At 55.2% G+C, this 18,539-nt stretch overlaps 5 protein-coding genes across 5 annotated transcripts; 3 read left to right on the top strand and 2 right to left on the bottom strand.

The window, feature by feature from the left end:
• Positions 1-3,338: 3,338 nt before the first annotated feature.
• Positions 3,339-9,370, bottom strand: LY79DRAFT_673321 (GPI mannosyltransferase; the record flags this gene model as incomplete). Its single annotated transcript, XM_060564158.1, has 3 exons — positions 3,339-3,401; positions 3,501-8,826; positions 8,904-9,370. 3 exons carry the CDS (start codon positions 9,368-9,370, stop codon positions 3,339-3,341), a joined length of 5,856 nt encoding a protein of 1,951 aa, XP_060409430.1.
• A 1,313-nt stretch (positions 9,371-10,683) lies between these two features.
• On the top strand, positions 10,684-11,572 carry LY79DRAFT_567532 (uncharacterized protein; the record flags this gene model as incomplete). Its single annotated transcript, XM_060558902.1, has 1 exon — positions 10,684-11,572. A coding segment is annotated over exon 1 (464 nt), but the record flags the coding sequence as incomplete, so codon positions are not given.
• Positions 11,573-12,602: 1,030 nt separating this feature from the next.
• Positions 12,603-14,064, top strand: LY79DRAFT_593658 (C4-dicarboxylate transporter/malic acid transporter; the record flags this gene model as incomplete). Its single annotated transcript, XM_060561587.1, has 3 exons — positions 12,603-12,627; positions 12,687-12,864; positions 12,975-14,064. The coding sequence occupies 3 exons, from the start codon at positions 12,603-12,605 to the stop codon at positions 14,062-14,064; spliced, it is 1,293 nt and encodes a 430-aa protein (XP_060409428.1).
• A 448-nt stretch (positions 14,065-14,512) lies between these two features.
• On the top strand, positions 14,513-15,714 carry LY79DRAFT_396325 (uncharacterized protein). Its single transcript, XM_060552975.1, has 3 exons — positions 14,513-14,760; positions 14,825-15,484; positions 15,541-15,714. Exons 1-2 carry the CDS (start codon positions 14,575-14,577, stop codon positions 15,449-15,451), a joined length of 813 nt encoding a protein of 270 aa, XP_060409427.1. The 5' UTR covers positions 14,513-14,574; the 3' UTR covers positions 15,452-15,484; positions 15,541-15,714.
• A 940-nt stretch (positions 15,715-16,654) lies between these two features.
• On the bottom strand, positions 16,655-18,154 carry LY79DRAFT_525024 (mannosyltransferase; the record flags this gene model as incomplete). The annotated part of the gene is made up of 2 exons (XM_060555688.1): positions 16,655-17,078; positions 17,265-18,154. 2 exons carry the CDS (start codon positions 18,152-18,154, stop codon positions 16,655-16,657), a joined length of 1,314 nt encoding a protein of 437 aa, XP_060409426.1.
• Positions 18,155-18,539: the final 385 nt, after the last annotated feature.

Here is an 18,539-nt window from a genome sequence, read left to right as displayed (position 1 = left end):
TCCCGTCTCCGAGACGCTGCGATATGTTGCGACCATCCATGTTCTGGAGGGCTTTTTCTGAACAGTGAATCTTTTGATGATAGCTCGCTGGAATTATTAACTTGTGACGTGGAAAAATGTCTCTTTGATTTTTCCTCAGGGTCGAAGTCCAGTTCAGGTTTCATTCTAAGCTTCGCTGCCGACCGGAGGGCCCACCAGATGAGGGCATGGTCCACGAAGCAGAACTTGTTGAGCGTCTCGCTTCTGGATAGGCTACTTCTGGAACAAGGGGACATATATAGGCCGTTCTTCTTAGCTTTGTCAAGTTAATTCAACCAATTTTCAACAATACAGTTAAAATCATAAGTGACGTTTGGCATATGTCCATACCCAGCCGACTAAAGAAGTTCTACGACTTTGACGATCTGGAGGGCAGTATCGGCGCGAAGGTCGTGAGATAGTTGGTCGTTGGCCCTCGGTGATGTTGTCACTTCACCACTGACCCAGTGTTGGGGAGTCTCAACATGTTTATCTCCTTGATCGGTAGAAGCACTCTCCTTTTTCTGGTGAAGATTTGTTGCCCATTTACCAAATAACCATCTGGCATGACCCTGGCATACACGCCAGATACGCCAATAGCTTTCGCAGCCGTTGCTTTTGTAGAAACAATCTGGTAGTTTCAGTAAAAAGTCGCATTTGCACCCTGCTGATAGTTCCCTATCAATTATCTCCTCGGTCTGTTTCATAGCCAGGAGAAGAAATCGAAAGGCATGGCTGGCTTCCTTTAGCTGTAGCATCGGGCTCTTCGGGGTTATCGAGTGAGCTTCTGGACTTACAAGCTTGCTTTGGTTACAACCCGATGACCAGAAAGATCTCCGCAGGTGAGCGCAATAGGAGGGGGCTGATCTGTAGCTGCATTGTCGGGGGTAACGGGGATGCTGCAAACAGACAAGATGTGTTCCAAGCTTCTCCATAGCATGGAGTTCAGGCCTGAGTCCTTGGTGAGATTTGGAACCTTGAATGGCTGTGAGAGAGTCTTCTTCGCTTCAAAAGGTCTTTCTTCAAGACGGGGGATGGCAGTTTGGTAGGATCCTGATCCGAAGGAAACATTTTCAGGGTATAAGCGAAGGTGATCTCCAGATTTTAATCTTCCAGAGCCTTTTCCCAAGAAGCTTCTTCCACAGTAACCTCCCAAAGACTAGCATTAAGCCGCGAAGGCTGGTGAGGGCAGCCGCCTATAAAGGGCGACATAAATAATCCCATGTTTTGCTCGAGACCTACTAGCTTTTGGTGTGGCCACCATGAAACCATGCAGTTAGGTTTGTGACCGTGAGAAGGCTCTTCTGCTGTTGACGGATTATCGTCTACCTCATATTGGGATTCGGAATCGTCATCTGATCCACTTTTACCTAGAGGATGGTTGGCTAATTCATCTTGAAATTCATTGCCAGTCTCCTGGGGCTTCAGATCTTCAAACCCGTTATTTTTCTTAGTGAAGTCCAGATTCAGAAGAAACATATCGACGCGAAAGCGAAACCTCGGAGGACCCTTTTGTTTATCGTACTTGTCGAGGTCGAACGTATATATCTGGTATACTATATTCTTACCGACAAGGTACTGGGTACTAACAACACAGTTCGGAGCTCTGAATTTGAAGCGTGGCCATCGATGGTGGACAAACGACAATTTGGGTACCTTGTCGCCATGGATCTCGGCATCTTCAAACCATAGACGAGACCCATCATCGGGATCAACGGACGCAGAGGTGAGATGTTGCAATCGCTCCAGCGCTCTATATGCAAAAGTCCCATGAGCACCCTCGGCAAGTTGAGCACATATGAAGCCCGGCGGGTTACCTGGAGTTTCCCCAAAGTAGCGGGTGATCTGCATGAGGTTGCCGTAAGCGTTTGCAGTGGCGGTAACTCCTTCGTGTCCAAAAGCCTGCTGTGGGCCAGTTGACTTGCGTTTGCCATCGTAATTACCACCTCAGTTACATGCCCAGGTGTTTTGCAATTTAGTCCTTATCAGTCATTCTGGCTAGCGATTATATTATTGTATGTAGCCCCCGGCGCGTCTGCAAGAGGCAAACCGCAGTATTACTTGCTGTGGTAGTCCAGGCGCCACGTAATAGAAGAGGCTCCTCAGATGCATACCTGTCATGAACTTGGAAACGAAAACGGAAACTTGAGACAGACAGGACAAATACTGATATTTGGTTCGCGCTTACCAATCCAGTGAGTGGACGTTATGGCAATCATCAAACAAGAAAAGAAAAGAAAGGAGCTCCTAGAAAAATGCCTCAAAGCAGCACTTGCATTACTGTTTTGCCACGACATTGTGGTTCTGCCCTAAAATCAAGTACGCAAAGCATGCTGCGCATACATATGCAAGACTAGATACTCCTGGCTATCTTAGATTGGCTCTTCGGGAAACTCGTTTCAGTAACCCGCGGACTGCAACGGCCTGCTTTTGGGAGGGAAATTGCGTGTTGTCTATAGTTCTGTGGAAAACTTCTCACCGGTTGCATATTGTACGGCCTGACCGAGTTCTCGATACTGGCACAGATTAGTTGACTGTTGATCACCCCTGCCGCCCATATCCTACACGCTGCCTGTTTCTTAACAGAAATAGCTGCATGCATTATGCCTATTTCCCCTCTCTCTTTGACTCTTTAGGCCTTTCCACTAGCCGGTCCTTGATGCGTTGGTTATACCAGTATCCGTACGGCAATAGCATTCAAATATCTCAACTCAGGTTTGGATGAATTCTAACACGATGGAGTCTTTCAAATGGGGAGCCGAAACAACTGCTCAAATAATTCAGACCAACTGGAGGGCGTCAATTGGCTGCATAAGACACTTTTGTGACCACTTTGGCCCGATTCCTGCCTTCTAGCCATCACAACATCTGATGGACTGGTAGTGAAGGCGGGCTTGAAGTGATATGATCGATCAAGCCTCCGTAATGGTACCTTGAGATTGATACCCGTTCCGGCGCCAGGCCTTCGGTCTGTGAGACTGTAGTCCAATAGATACTTTCAATGGCATTTTCAGAGCCTTCCAATAAAAGAATATCTGCAACTGTGCGGTCAGCCTAAGCCTTGGACAACAAACGCGCTGGTCACCGAGGCAACAAGCTGATGTCATGCTAAGCATGTCACGGGATCGTTGTTACGCGCGGTGAAGGAGAATCGTGAGCTACAAATACTAGCTCATGGCGCAATGTTTATGCAAGAGCCCCCCGTCTATCAGAGCCATGTAACCCAGTGTCCCATATTGGATATCATACCATCTCCGTTCCTTTTATGACTGTCCAATTGTCGTATGCGTATTCCCTACGCAACAATTCCGTTGCGCCGCTTACGCGAAATAACTCTTCCACAAAACACCCTCCAAATCCTCCAGCTGCTCCGGTGTAAAGTACTACGAAGAATGTCAGTTTCTAGCAAATATTGAGAAGAGGAGTTTTATAGTGGGAAACACGGAAGCGTAAGGTGAGAGCGGGGGGTAATGGCAATGTACCTTTTGATCAACGCTCCAACTGTCTTGTCTTGTCTTTTTGAAGTCGGAAAGAATAGTCTTGGTGGCTTTGCCAACCACGCCGGGGTCGCTAGCAGCGCGCGTGGCCAAGATCTGGAGGACCTCGGGCATCCAAGACGGAGGGGGTGTGGCGTAGGGGAATGCCTCAATGAGGGCACCCAAGCCCAGGACGGCAGCATGACGACGTACGATCTGCTTGTTTGTGTCTATGGGCGTTTCGGTGCCGGGGAGCTTCCGCTTGGGCATTGGGTTGAGGCGGAGACTGTCTTCAAAGCGTTTTTTGAGAGTCTGAATCATAGGGTCACGGATCCGCTTTGGCGAGCATCGAATCATGCCGGCCAAGGTAGCCGACGCGCAAGACCGAACCTCGAGCTGCGTGTCCGCCAGCATGTCGCTGACGGCATTGAATAAGGTCTCCCGTTGCTTCTTCTCGATGAGGAAAAGACGACGGAAGTAGATGACCTGCATATTGACCATGGATCGCAGACGTTGGTGCCAGCTCGTGGCGGACTTGCCAATACGGACCAGAGCGTCGATAAAGAGGCCGTCTTCGCCAATGCGGAATGGAATGTTGGGCAGATGGCGATAGACGTGATAGGCGAGGCGCATCAACTCTGGGTCTTCCTTGACATCCATCATGTGGAGCAGTTGTGCCATGAAGGGATCGGGGAAGAACGGCATCAGCTGCGTGCACTCCTGGGACGACAGTGTGCTGTCGAGCCAAGTCAAGACAGTCTTGGAGCCACTTGTGTAAGAGGAAGGCGTTTGCTGACCTGGAGTGCGCTCATGGCGCCACTTCTCCAGACGGTCAAAGACTTCAAGCACCGTGTCCGAGAACTCCTTGGTAGGTTCGTAAGGACGAATACCGAGAGAAGATGCAGACTTGTTGGCATCCAAAAGCTTGTCAACGTTCTCAAAGGATTCATGGTAGCGTGTGCGGTAAATGGTGGCAATGACACGGCCCATTGCCTCTCTGACGGTCTTGTATGGGTGGTCAATGTGCGAGAGAAAGTCTGCGAGGATGGGCTTCTCGTGGCGGAAGTGCCAACCCGAATCGGTGATGATGAATTCCAACACCTGAACCTTGCTTGACTCCTTAAAAGCGGCGTTGGAGGACATGTCGAGCCTGAAGGCACTCAGAGTATTGACCAGCTCGTGGGACCGGCGAGGGTCCTTGGGGTCAACGGTGAGATGCAGGCAAGATACCCAGTACTGCAAGTTCTCGGGCGTGAGGTCTTCGTTGAGAACCTTCAGCATCAGAGGCGCAGCGAACCCCCAGACTTGGTTGCGGTACTCAGGAGGATCGTCGCTGGAGCCGCACAAGAGCGCCGCCACAATCTCCGCCGTGGCACGATGCTGATGCTTGTCGCTGCCGTCGCCGTACACCTCCATGGTCAACTCCTTGACGTCGTCTAGCTTGATCGCTGTGCCGCCGTAGTGCATCAGATCAAATACGTGCATGAGCATGTACACGTTGCCCATGCGGAACCTGTCCGCGTTCGCGTCGCGGGGCTCTTGCTTGAGATAGTCAAAACAAGTCGTCAGCCACTCTCTCGTAATCATGTCACCAATTTGTTTCCTGACTGCCGTCTCCGTCTCGTCGTAGTCAGTGAAGGGTATGGGTTTCGCTCGCGAGGCAAGGAACTTCTTGCCCCAGACCAACCAACCGGGATGGTCGGAATCAACCATGTACTCGGCATTCTCGGGACTAGCAAACGCATCTAGGTACTTCTGCGTGAAGGCTGCATCCCCCTTAGGGACCTCAATCGTAATCTTATTACGATCCTTCTCCTTCTCCAACAAGTAGTTGCGGTATTCGTGATCGTAGGCGGCGCGCATCTCCACGGCTTCGAAGACGGATGTGAACGCAGACATATAACTCGCACGTAGCCCAGGATGGGTGTCGTTCGTGCCTTGCGTCACCAGAGCAATAAACTCCGGGGGTGCTAGGGTGTCGAACCGTAGGCACATGTTGCTAGCGAAGATGGCGCATCGAGAAGCTATCTTCCAATGGGCAGCCTTCGCCATCCTTGTCAACTCCAATCCGAGAGCAGCCTTCTTCTTCTCGACGCGTTCCCGCCTCTGGACGATGAAGTTGTGGCGGCTGCTGATGGCTTGGGAGCAGTCGTCAGTTGGGCGGATCGGCTCCACAAAGCCTTGGTTGACGATGATCATCCGCTCGAAAGGCTTTCCAAAGTCAAGCAGAGGGAAGAGTGCCGTTGCACCAAGCTGCTGAATGCTGGGCTTGTCAATGGTGCCCGCTCGGAGGTAGAGGCGGAGGGCATCTGGGGCAAATCTCCAGTCCCTGATCATGGTCTTGAGCAAGCTGGTGAAGAACAGGGTATACATGGCACCCTTGATACGATCATGGTCCACCTCGTCCAGCGCCACCCGGAGCCTGTCGAGAAGGATGGGGATGACCAGGGGCCGGCCGCCGATGAGAGCTTTGAGCGACGAATCAAGGGCATTCTGGGCAACTCGACGGACATCGGCGTACGGGGACACTGACGACTGAGCCAGGTTTAGAAGAAGCTGCTTGTCCAACTCGCTCTTCTGCCGTGCCGAAGCGTTGTGTTTAACACGAAGCAGTTGATACGCGTCCGCACGTTTGATCAGGAGTGGTCGCGGGTAAACTTTGCGAAGGCCGCTAATCTTGAAAGCAGAGATGTCCGACTTGTAAAGGCGAAGATGTCTCTCCAGCGGGTGGGCGGACCGCTCAATGCCGACGTCGGTGATCCATGTCCTGTAGGCCGCGTAGAGCGCTGTGAAGCAGGACACGTCGTCTTCCTGATGTTGGTTAAGAAACTCGTGGCTTCGGCACAGGAGTTGTCCGACATCTTCCCTCAGCTCGTGCAGCTTGTGGTACGCAGGATCTTCGTCGGTCAAAAGGTAACCAGCGTCATAGCGGTATTGAGGACGCGTCTCCTCGTCTTCGGCGGCCTCCGCGAGGGGGTCATCCTCGTCCATCGCGATGTCGCCATCGCCGTCGACGCCAGTGTTCCCGTTCGGGCTCTGGCCGGAAGCACGATGGGGGTCGAATAACGTTGCCATTCCCGATATGACTAGCCTTATCTGTTGGAATAGTCTCGAGACCTCATCGGACCATTCCTTGTTCTTTCCTTTCCGACTCACGGGGGGGTTCTCGCTCATGAGCAAGTCCAGTTTCTGCGCCGCCGCCTTGGTCTGTGAATCGAAGAGTTCTACGGCGAACTGTACCTCTCCCGCGGATGGCCGATGCCACTTGATAGTCAAGTCAGCAGGAGACGTTGTCTTTCCCCAATCGGTGACGTCGAGTCCGCGCTTGATGACGTCGGGCTCGTACAATGCAGTGTCGATGGGGTATGTGTGCGTAAGGTTCAGCAGGAGGTGGTGGATGTAGTTAGAAATGTGGATGGTGGGTAAGCCACGGCACTTCTCCTGCATGTATTTGGCGATGTCATGAAGCTCGGTCTGGTATTTCAAGACTTCGTTGCCGACATGTACGACTGCCATGCCGAGCATGCTCACGTGCCACACAAGTGCGCGGTCCCTGGGCAGGTAGTCGGTACCGCTACTCCGGTCTGACGCGGCATGGTTGAAGTCAATCTCGTTGCGGATGTTGACAATCAGCATGGGGATAAAGACCTTGAGAGTCTTTTCGGGGTTGACCTTGCACAGGGCGTTGAGGATCCATGCCATCGCGTCTCTCGCCTGGTGCACGACGTGAGTGGACACGAAGGATGAGAGCTTCTCGAGGGCCGTGTCGAAGAGCTCTGGCGAGAGCGAAGCGAAGAGGGGAGACAGGGCTGCCGGCAGCGCATTGATGACGTTGTCCTCTGGTGTACCTCCCCTGATGTGGGACGCGTCCGGCAAGTTCTCCAAGAGGGTGAAGACCTTGCCAAGGAGAGCGATGACAAACTCGCCAAGTCCCGCTGTTGAAGATCTGAGAATGTTTGCCTCGTCCTCGTCCGAGAGTTCACTGTCGTAATCAAGCTTGATGTCTTGACCCTCACGCTCCATCCGTTCCATCTCGCCTTGCACCCACTCCATCGCCAAGGCGGTGCCGTGAACGGAGTCGCTGTCCTTGGTTAGAGGCACCATTGGGATGCTGTAGGCCACGCTCTGGATGAAATTGAGGGTGTACTGCGTCTTCCCCAGATCGTTGGCGTCGATACCAGGAAGAGCAAGGGCAAGAAGAGCGGTGATATGACAGCGGAACCCCTTGGTCTTGGACATGACGTTGGCAATCATCTGCAAGCCGTTCAGACTTGACGTGGTGCGGTGGACCTCGACGAGACCCTGCAAACTAGGGTAGAAGCGCTGCAGTGCCCCGGGCAAGATCAGGTTAGGTTCCAGGTAGGCTAGACCTTGGAGCGATGCGTAGTAGTAGTGAGCGACCCTGTTGCTCTTGGAGAACAGGCCCATGTAGGTAACCTCCTTGAGCGCAGACACAAAGCGGCGCTTGAGTGCAGGGGTGATCCTGCGGTCCTCTGGCGTGTCCAGCTCGCCGCTGTTCTCGCGGTTCCAGCGGGAGACAAAGATATCTGTGAGATAGACGGTGAACTGGCCAAGGAATGTCGTCCATGACCCGACATTGGAGGGGTGGTAGAAGGTGTCGATGGCCTCGAGTAGGCCCTCGAGGCTGGCTAAAATGGAGCTCTCTTGTTCCAAGCACTTGGGCGACAGTGAGTAGACGATCCACCTGGCGATCATGTAGGCCGTTGGATACTTCTTCTTATCCTTTTCAAGATATAGACCGAGGCCTGAAGAGTAGTCCAAAGTCGAATACGGCGAGTTGGACTGGCCAACCGGGATTTCCGTTAGGCGAAGGATAGCGGTGAATATCCAATCCGACTGCTCCCGCGTGAAGATGCCATGTGCGTCAAAGGGAGTGTTGGAAGCCTGGAGGAAGTCACGGGCCATACGGGAGTAAAGATCAATGAAGAAGACGTCAAAGCTCTTGGATCTCGCGATGAGGGACCAGAGGTGGAACAGCGTCGGCATGAAGTCTTGAGGCTGGGAGCACGGCACGGACGCGGGGGCGACATCGGTGGGAAGCAGAGCATTGATGGCTCCAACAACAATGTAGGCATTGGAGACATCGGATGTGCTAAAGTAGGGGAGGAATTCATCGAGCATCTCCTTGCGGTCTTTGGGGTCGAAGTAGGTCTGGGCGTGGAGACACAGCTTCCACAGCTGCTTCTGAGAGCGGCGACGGTTTGCCTGGTGTGAAGCGACCTCTGACGGCAGGACCAGGGCCTTGATCTCTCTCCATAACGGACGCCAATCGAGAAGTAGGTCGTCGACGGGTTTCAGGTAGTGGTATTTCCTGCGAGAATGGCACGGTTAGCGGATGGCGGTTCGGCGAGACAGGACAGAACAAGAGATTGGGTGGGCAGGGCGCACCTCGTCAGGATGACCACCATGCGCAGGAAGCGGTCGGCAGTGCTCGGCTCGAGGCCAGGAGCGAGACAGAGATGGTAATAGAGCTTGGCCAGGGTAGCGCGAAGCTCGCGCGTCATCTCGAACTTGAGGTTCAGCCATCCCGTCAGCTCCCTGGTCCAGTGCAGGGCGCCGGGGCTGAAATCTTCGGCCTTGATGGCGATGTAGAGCTGCTTCAAGATGCCGGCCAGGGCAGCATCGCGCTGGGACTCCTCTTCGACGGGGAAGGGTAGGTGGTTGAAGTAGCTGAAGGTGCGCGGACGGTACCGCTTCTTGTCATCTTCGTCGGTTTTTGTATAGGGGGGACCGGGGGAGTTGGATCTAGAGATTGTATCGACGGAGACGAAATGGCTCGATAAGAAGTGAGCGGTGGAGGCGGCGGCCAGGGCGGCGGCGTGGTTGGAGGGCTCAGGCCCCGGTGTCTCGTCCATGGTTGCAATGGCTGCGATGGCGTCCGGCGGAGACGACGCGAAACGACACGACACGACACGGAGACGGAGACGGAGACGAGGGGTTGAGTGATGGTCGGAAGTTTGCGACTATTCGCTGGACTGAGCGACCGAGCGGAGGAGAAGCAGGCAACGGTCGGGGTGGTCGCACAGGGTGCAGCAGGATTCAAGCTCCCGCTCCCACACGACAGCCGAGACGCAATGCAGGCAGCTCGGGGCGTCGGGTGCGGGTGGTGTCGTCGGTCGCGGGGCGTGCGTTGATCCGGGAACGGGGAGAGAGACTCTGGGCGCGTGCACGAGATGGAGGATGGATCGATTGGGGTCGATGGACGGAGGGGACGACAGAGAGGAGGTCGAGAAGGACGAGAGAGGTCTCGCGGATCGAGGATGGGCCTGTCTTTTTTTCCCTCTCGTTGATATCGGTAAAGGTGGTCGGATTGAATGCCTGTCTATCAATGGTGGTCAATTGAGTATGTACCCGAGACTCGAAGCTGAGTAATGAATTTGGTGATGACGTCCTAGTCTCTTGTGCTTCTCCGCAGGACCCGCGCTGGGTATCTTGGCCACGAGACAAGAAAAGCAAAAGGGCAAAGAAGCGGCAGGATATGTCTCGAAAGAGGAGAAAAGAGACAAAAGGGAAGCTGGGGGTGTTGAATGGCAGCTCAGTTGTTTTTCAAGTCGGGGGTAGCAGAAGGAAAGATGGGAAAATAAAAGGTATACGACGCATGCATGCACGGCTGGTGCTGATGCTGATGCTGATGCTGATGTAGGGGAGGTACCCAAGGCAGGTGGGTAGAGAAGGGTTCTCAAGGAGGGAAGGTAAATAAGGCAGGTAGGAGCGGGAGAGGCAACAGGATAGAGGACGTGGACGACTTACTCGCCGAGAGTTTGTGTGCCTGCCTTGCCTTGTGACCGGACGCAGCGCAGGGCAGTACGAAGAGGGATGTTGGGAGGTGTTGGTGCCGCCGCAGTTGAGCGGACTTTCCAGGTGGTTTGATGATGCAGAGCAGCAGCCTGGGCTGGGCTGGGCTGGACTGGGCTAGGGGCACACGCTCGTCTTTGATGGGGGAAGGCGGGGGAGAGCTCGAGATGAAGTGTGCCTAGGTGGGGATGAATGAATGAATGAATACTACATGTAATGAATGTATCCTTAGGGCAAACGAGCAGCGTGCGGGTACATCAGAGCCGCATACGCACCCGTGGCAGCCTTGCACGGGCAGGTTCCAACTTGGATTACGTCTTCTAGTGTCTACCTGTGCCTACCCTGCCAATGCAATGAGTGACTGATGGCAGCTGCGTCCCAGCGCTATTTCCTGCGTTGTTGCTTGCCCGTTTCGTTTCTTAGCCGTCCCTCGTCTGAGCGGACGGGAGGAAGGACCCCTCTCCCTTCCTTCTTACCTCCGCGTCCGCCCTCTTCGGACAGTCTAATCTATACCTTAGGCCTTAGTACCTACCTACTTTCATGCAGGTACTCCGTATTCTTTGGTATCTACTCGCGTGCACCACCTTTGCCTGTCATTTATCATCACGACACCATGCATCATTACGGCCTCGCGGTTTATACCACCAATGCCACCGCAACACCAACAGCAAGTATTCAACCCCATATCTCGCGGATCCCATGCGCATCGTTCAAGGAGAAACACACCCATCGTCGCTGACTGCTCGTATTCATCCCTTGCCGTGCCACCTTCTCGCCTGTCACCAACCAACGATAAGCGCTACTAATCATGCACCATGCAATCAAAGTCCAACCAACACCAACCACATGCTCCAATATGTCTGTCGGCTATCTGCATCACCGACCATGTCCAGCACATTTTCGCCGCCAAGCAATTTCGATCGAGTCGCATCTACGAATACGACCAACAACAGTCTCGGGGACTCTCGAGCTTGCTTCCAAGTCGCCTCCTGCCCATCTGCTGATTAATCATACAACCACATGCCGACATCTGCTCATAGGTGGGGGGGGAACCGGCCGAGCGTTCCCGGTCCGACCTGACTCTCCCCGTCTGCAGCCCGCCCGCAGGACATGAACTAATACCTACACTAACCTGGTGTGGGTAGTTTAGGTTGGACATGGACATCCATGGCTATCACGGACACCCAACTGGTCAATGCTTGTCGCCTGGGTGGTCTCGTCTTGTTTCCCCTTTAGCTCGCCGAAGGCGGCACTCGGAGGACGCAATCATCCTCTCTCCTCCGTCTTGCGCGTTCCATGCATACTCCATTCCAGAACACAATCAGAAGCAGCCGGAATCTGGTCTCCGGAAGGTTTTCCATGTATCCGTCAAGCCGCCTCGATCCAAGGGTCCCACGTGTCCCGTATTTGTACGCCCGGTACATTATCGTGCCATGCCAAATCGCGTCGTGATCAGTACCGGATTTTCCAGATTTTAAACATATAACCGCCTTTGAGTCTTGCCTTAATACCACTGTACCCCTGCCCGGGCGACCCACGCGGCGCGCACCCAAGCTGAGTTACCAGACGCTGCACGACGCAAGACCTAACATGATTCCAGTGCTTAGATGTTATGTATGCATGGTGCAACATCAAAGAGCCCGACATGGCTAAGATGATGAGTATTAATCTACGACCAGCGAGTTCAGCCAGCCCCGACAATCTCTGCGACACGTTCTCAGCCTTATGCGTTTGAGACGCAAACCTACTCCTCAGCCAGAATGATCTCGGTAAAAGCAATAATCGCCTACCCAACAACACGGTAATCCAGACGCACTAGGCTGGCCCAATGCAACGGAGCCCTACCGCCAGTGGCCTGCCGCCTCCGTGTCGGCCCGTCTCAATTCGGCTCTGCTGCCCCCATTGCGGGTTTCCAGACCGCCGTACCTCCAATCCCCTTCGGCAATCGACATGTAGATTGCAAATGAACCGTGGCCCGAAAATACACCAAGTCATACGACACTCTCCCTCTCCAAATTCTCACCATTAGGCTCATGAGGTTTGTGGTGCCACCAGCTGGTTGTGCTGACTCACGCACGCTGCTGCAGGCCTCTCTCTATCCGTACCATGGTCAACTCATTCAATTTATTCCAGGATCCCCGGACCCCGGCAGTGACGTTGAACGCCTCAATTTTGGAGTCTCGAGGAAGGATAGAGATCCATCTGGAAACCAACGACAGAGTATCACTTCTCGTCCGCCCGCTCAGAGGGGACTTGAACAACTTCAATCTGTTCAATATTGAATCAGTCATCATGACTACCGTAGACGAAGAAGCAAGCAAGTAACACCAGAAATTGTCCTCTTGTGTCCGCCAATTTGCTCACACCCTTCTCAAGACATTTCCAAGGCCTCTACCACTTCGAGGACCGAGGGCCAAATCTTGGATGAACCATCATCCCCAACGGGCCTTGTGGCCGCCTTGACTCGCACAAGGACCCGGACCAACACCATCCTCGAAAAGGTCTCAGTTCGCGATCGCATCCGGCACTTTACCTTTGCATGGTACACTCTCACGTGAGTCCTAGCCCCCCCCCCCCTACTTTCCGGTCCCGCGCGCCGGGCCGCCGTCTGCTCCACCCCACCTTTGACCCGGCCCTCCGACTAACATTCCCTACCTTAATCAGTATGTCGACAGGCGGCATCGCCCTTCTCCTCGGCGCGACCCCCCACCGCTTCCGCGGGCTTGACACGATCGGCATTGTCGTATTTGTTCTCGATGTCGTCCTCATTTTCCTCATCACCGCTGCGCTGTGCCTCCGCTTCTCCATGTTCCGCAAGACCCCGGCGATGGTCATCACTAACCCCTCCGAGTTTCTCTTTATCCCGACCTTCTTCCTCTCCATTGCTGCCGCGCTATCAAACATACAGCACTACGCCGTTCCAAAATGCGGTCCCTGGCTCATTGTTACCCTGAGGGTGTGCTTTTGGCTGTACCTCGTGCTCACTTTCCTCCTTTCCGTCGGCATGTACCACCTCCTTTTCAACGGCCGCAGAAGGCTTTCGCTCGATAACATGACGCCGGCGTGGATTCTTCCCATTTTCCCCGTCATGTTGTCCGGTACTCTCGCTGCCTTCATCGCCACTACACAGCCGCCGAACCAAGCCGTCGCCATGATGGGCGCGGGTCTCGCCGCTCAGGGGTTGGGGTTCTTCATCTCGGCCTTCATGTACGCCATCTACCTCTCGCGGCTGATGACAATTGGCCTTCCAATCCAGCGGCCCGGCATGTTCATCGCCGTCGGCCCACCAAGCTTCACAGCCGCAACGCTGGTAGCGATGGGCGCTCAAGTACCCCGTCTCGTTGCCGCGGCCGACTCCTTCATCCCCGAGTCCCTCCGCTCAAAGGCTTACCTCACCGATATGGAGAACCCTGTTACGGTAGCCTTGGCCGTCCGTGCCGCGGCCCTCTTCGCCGCCATATTTCTCTGGGGTCTGTCGTTCTGGTTCTTCTCCTCGGCCTTTTTGGCTACCATGATCGGCATGCCAGACCCTTCCTTTCATCTCAGCTGGTGGAGCTTTGTCTTCCCCAACGTCGGTTTCGCCATCGCAACGATCCGGATCGGCGAGGCCCTCGGCAGCGAGGGGCTGCTGTGGTTTGCCGACGTGAGTACCATCATCTTGGTCGCCGTCTGGCTCGTCATCGGCTTCTGTTGTATGCGCGCTGTCCTCAGGAAGAAGCTCGTGTGGCCTGGGCGAGACGAGGACAGCCACTGAGGTGTGGCGTTTCTGTTCATCCAGCAGGCCCTTCGGTTCCCGAGTTCACGAGAAATGTTATGACACACATGGGTGTCAGGAAAGTATGGGGCTCAGATGTGTCTTCCTGGTTTTTATTCTAGACTCGATACCCCCCTATCTGGATCCAGACCTGATTCAATCAATGTATGCATGATGAGATAGAGGCTTGGAATGTTTACACTGGTTCTTCTTGGCAGCATCAAAGTAGTGTTTGTGAATTACGCCTTACTTCACCTTGACAGAACAATGCGGCCCAATAGTTTACTGAAAGGAACCGTGACTGCTCATAACAAGGACGAGTGGCTCTTGCCCCAATTCCTGGTGAGCGCTTGACAATGGCTGGTGACCCAGGGCCCGGCTGAACAAGGGCCAGCTGAGCACGCTTTCTCACACAAGAAGATATCCATTCTCCTTCCTTTGGGGAAAAAAAAAAGAAGAATTGTTGATCCCCTCAACTTCACCAAAACCAAACGCCAAGCAAAACAAACAATGGCCTCCGACATGAGCCTCGAGAGAGATATGTCCTGGGAGTCGGATAGCCCCGACGAGGAGTTCAACGGCAACGCCTCGGACCTTGGATGGTTCATCAAGGACTGTGTCTTGGCCCACAAGAAGTGGCTCCAGGACCAGTCGTTCATCTGGAACGGCACCTTGCGCTTTGGCCCCCCCGGCCCCGTAAGTACCATGGTATCCTCACAGCCGTCGTGGCTTTGACGACAAGACTGACCGCGGGGGACAGGAGGCCAACATAGACTCTGACACCGGCTCCCGCGAGGCCCAGCACGGCCACATGGAGCTGGAGTATCCCGGCCCCATGGCCGACGCCCGCGGCGTGTCCATCACCGGCTACACCCGGACCTACCTGAACGGCGCCGAGTACGGCGTCATCAACACGGCGTTCAACGCCCTCGACCAGGAGCACGCGTTCACCGTCTACTTCGTCATCGGCCCGCGCGACCCCGAGGACGCGGCCACCCGCGTCTTCGACGTCGACGGCGTCCGCCTCTACCTCCAGCGGACCGGCTTCTTCGACGCGCAGCGCCGCGACCAGGAGCTCGCCCACATGCGCCGGCGCCACGCGCGCTTCTTCCAGAACCAGCGCCCCATCTTCCTGGTCAACGACCCCAAGGCCGCGGGCCACGACCGCGTCCTGACGGTCAAGTTCGTCGTCGGCGCGGCCCACCGGCACATCACCGTCGCCGACCTCCGCATGTGGTTCTGCGTCACCGGCTTCTTCGACCAGCGCACCCGCGACCGCGAGATCGCTGCCGAGCTGGAGTCCGTCGGAGCGCGGCACGCGCTGCGCGGGCACGCCGACGTCCAGGAGTACCTCGCGGGCCTCGACCCCGGTAACGCGTTCCGTTGAGAGCTGCTTTGGCCGGCCGGTATCTGCCGTGTTGTATGCCATGCCTTACTCCACCTTGGCCAGACACCATTGCTGACTATTGTTAAAAGCCTCTCTTACTTCTATCTACAAATGACGAAGAAAATCGATGGGCGTCATGCAGGAACGAACTGGGCCTGGAATCAGAAGGAATGGCCACGCCTTGGCGACACCCGTCTGGTACAATGCTTTCGTTAGTAGGAAAATAAGCGGCCGTCAGCAATGGGATGGATGTTGGCCAGACACAGTCTCTGGTAAATGGTGGCCTCTCATTGAACAGTTTCAGTCTCTTCGTGACATGGTTCTTGATATGCCGGTCCTTACCCGCCGCTACTTCACGTGGGATGAGACGGGGGCAGAGTCATCTGCGGCTTCGTGTATTGCCGTAATGAAGCGGAGTTGAGATCATCATGCTTATGGCGTGCCTTTAAGCTTCTCGTTCTTTGACTACATGTTTTCTTCTGAGCAAACCCGTCCATGGACTAACAGAAACCACTTTGCGCCGTTCGCCGTGGCCAGAATGCGATCAGGTCACTGGTCCGTGTTCAACTGGTTACGTATCACGTCGTTGTTGCTCCAATGCACTCGATGGACCTGCTTGCCCGCTCGAAGAACTATCAACGTCCAGGCTGACATGGCGAACGTTAGGCTGCATCATGGTGACGACGTCAGTCATGACCTCATCGTGATGGAGTCATGTCCTATGCAGCTTTGACCGACTATCCCTAGGCCGTGCATTTAACTGACCCAACCCGACGGAGAACTTCTGAGAGGCTTCTATGCGTCGCCCGGCATACAGGCTTCAGTCATACTAGACTCTGAGATACCTCGGGAGCCCGGTTCCGTGGCAAAACGATGTCATGCGCGAGACATATGGCTTAGTAAGTCGACCTCAGTGCTCCTGAAATCGTCTCTCATGCCGAGATCAGAGTGCTTTGCGCACACCTCATGCGCAAGGCTTTGAGTTTTTGAGGGTTGACTACCCATCATGCACATGGCCCAGAAAAGCAGAAAGGGGTTCATGGGCTTTCAAGGCTACCCGTGCGGACCGAACGACGCCGGTTGTCATCCCACGTGGCACGGGGTCTTGTTGCTTTCGGGAGGCTCTCATTATGGGACTGAAGGGCCGGGAAAAAAAAAAAACTCTACATGATAGGACGGACTGTGTACCGGCTCTCGGGTATCTCAAGCTGGCGGAAGAAACGACGCGAACAACACGCCCTGGATCGCAGCGTACATGACGAAAAAAGTAACGATCCTGCCGCCCAATCCCTGCCGCTTGCCGTCGGCGCCGTTATCCAGCAGGCAGCTGGCAGTCCACCAGTACCACACCGCGTACCCAGACGCAATCCTGGTGATAATTTGCACATGGTACGTCGTGATTGCCAAAACAGCGAGCAGGACCTGGGCCGCTGCCATGGAAATTACCAGAGCCGACCTCGTGCCATCCCGCTGCGGGACCGGCTTGTCGGCCATCGGAGTCCGCGTCAACCCCGACATTCCGGTCATGACTTCGCACCCGGAAATGACGAGCAAACCTAGCACTGGCGCGGCGAGAATGAACAGAGGAACGTTCGATAGCGTCCAATAGCGGAATAAGCCAACGCCCCTGCGTCGTGCAGAACGTTAGCGAGTCGAACAGTACCCCAGAAGAAAAATTTTACTACCAGCACCACCGGCCCAAAGTCCACCTCAAATCCCCACAAGTGCCGCCCGACCACCCGACGGTGTACGGGCAGGTACCGGAGCAGTTGTGATAAGACAAAAAAAGCAACAAAACCCTGTGTGTACTTACCAGTAATGTTCCTGTACAAACGTGTAGATGCTGGGCACGGTCCGCGCGCACCATGGGCGCGCCTCGGATACGCCGGAACAGTATCGCAACCATGCCAGCGCCTGTGGAATGACGGATCCGGTCGCCACGAGGAGCCCGCCGACTACGAGACCAAAGAGAGTCGCAAGGTTCGTCAGGCCCGTAGGGCTGGTGAGAAGCGAGGGCAGAAACATCAGGCATTCGGCAACGAAAGGGAGACCGTTCAAGAGGCCGTTGGAGCGAGAGGCGGTCGCAAGGCCGAATATGGCGCCGGCGAGGACCTGGCCGGCGGTCCAGCGGAGAGAGCCTTTGGGCTCGTCCGAAACGCAGGAGAGAACGTAGTAGCCGGCGAAGGAGAAGAAGGCGCAGAGGCTCTCGGCGTAGGGCGCGGAGAGGAAGAGTCCGGCCGGGGACAGGACGTGAAGAAGAGCCGACAGGAACGCCAGTCGTGGGCGTGAGAAAAGCTTGAGCGTCAGCTCATAGAGCATGAGTACCGCAAAGAGATGGGCGACGTGAGCAACGACGATGGCGAGAGCGGCTTCCAGGGCGCCAGTGCCGTCGTCATGGATGCCGAGCAGCCGCGCGGACTTGACCAGGCCCGACACGATGACGGGCAGGCCCGCGTTGAAGGCCCATTCCTGCTCGAAGACGTAGCCTCGCCTGGCGGACTGGGTGTAGTACAGTGCGTCCCAGCGGGTCAGACGGGTGACGATGGAGAGGTCGGACTCGTTGCGCCGGAGCATCAGCGTTGTCGAGGTATCATAAGATGGCGCCACGGCGCTGCCCAGAGCGATGGCCAGCAAGAAGGCCTTCCAGGCCGCGAAGGACGCGATCAGGGTTTGCCGGGGTCGAGATTCATGACGGTATAGCATGACTGGATGGCTGGATGACGTCGGACGAGGATGCCTGCCGAAAGGTTGATGAGCGGGATATGCCGCGGACCCGGGCGGTTCATGGGATGCCGTGTGGGATTGCCAAGCGGTCGGGGAGCGCGAGGCCAGAATTGGATCTAGTCTCAATGTGAGGAGGAGGAAAAAATGTGAATGCCGTACCCGATTATGTCGGGTGGATTGGGGAGGGGTCCTCGAGATTCCCGCGGATTGCGTTGTTGCGAGGCTATCGGAGCCTCGGAGGAACGATCGTCGTTGAGCGCACGCGGTGCCACTTGGCCAATTGGGCGTCGTCGGTGAGTTAGGTAAGTGCGGTGGGCTCGGTGAGTCGGTTCCTTCCGGGTGATGTGCCTGAGGTGGTGCACGA

The sequence above is a fragment of the Colletotrichum navitas genome (genome assembly GCF_030913465.1).
Source record: "Colletotrichum navitas strain CBS 125086 chromosome Unknown LY79scaffold_84, whole genome shotgun sequence".
Classification (NCBI taxonomy): Eukaryota; Fungi; Ascomycota; class Sordariomycetes; order Glomerellales; family Glomerellaceae; genus Colletotrichum; species Colletotrichum navitas.
This window is presented reverse-complemented; position numbering and strand designations above follow the sequence as displayed.

Bases quoted from the DNA above. Each gene is read 5' to 3' on its own strand.
- LY79DRAFT_396325 (XM_060552975.1), top strand. From the start codon at position 14,575: ATGGCCTCCGACATGAGCCTCGAGAGAGATATGTCCTGGGAGTCGGAT. The intron at 14,761-14,824 runs GTAAGTACCATG...CGCGGGGGACAG, and splicing joins GCTTTGGCCCCCCCGGCCCC to GAGGCCAACATAGACTCTGA.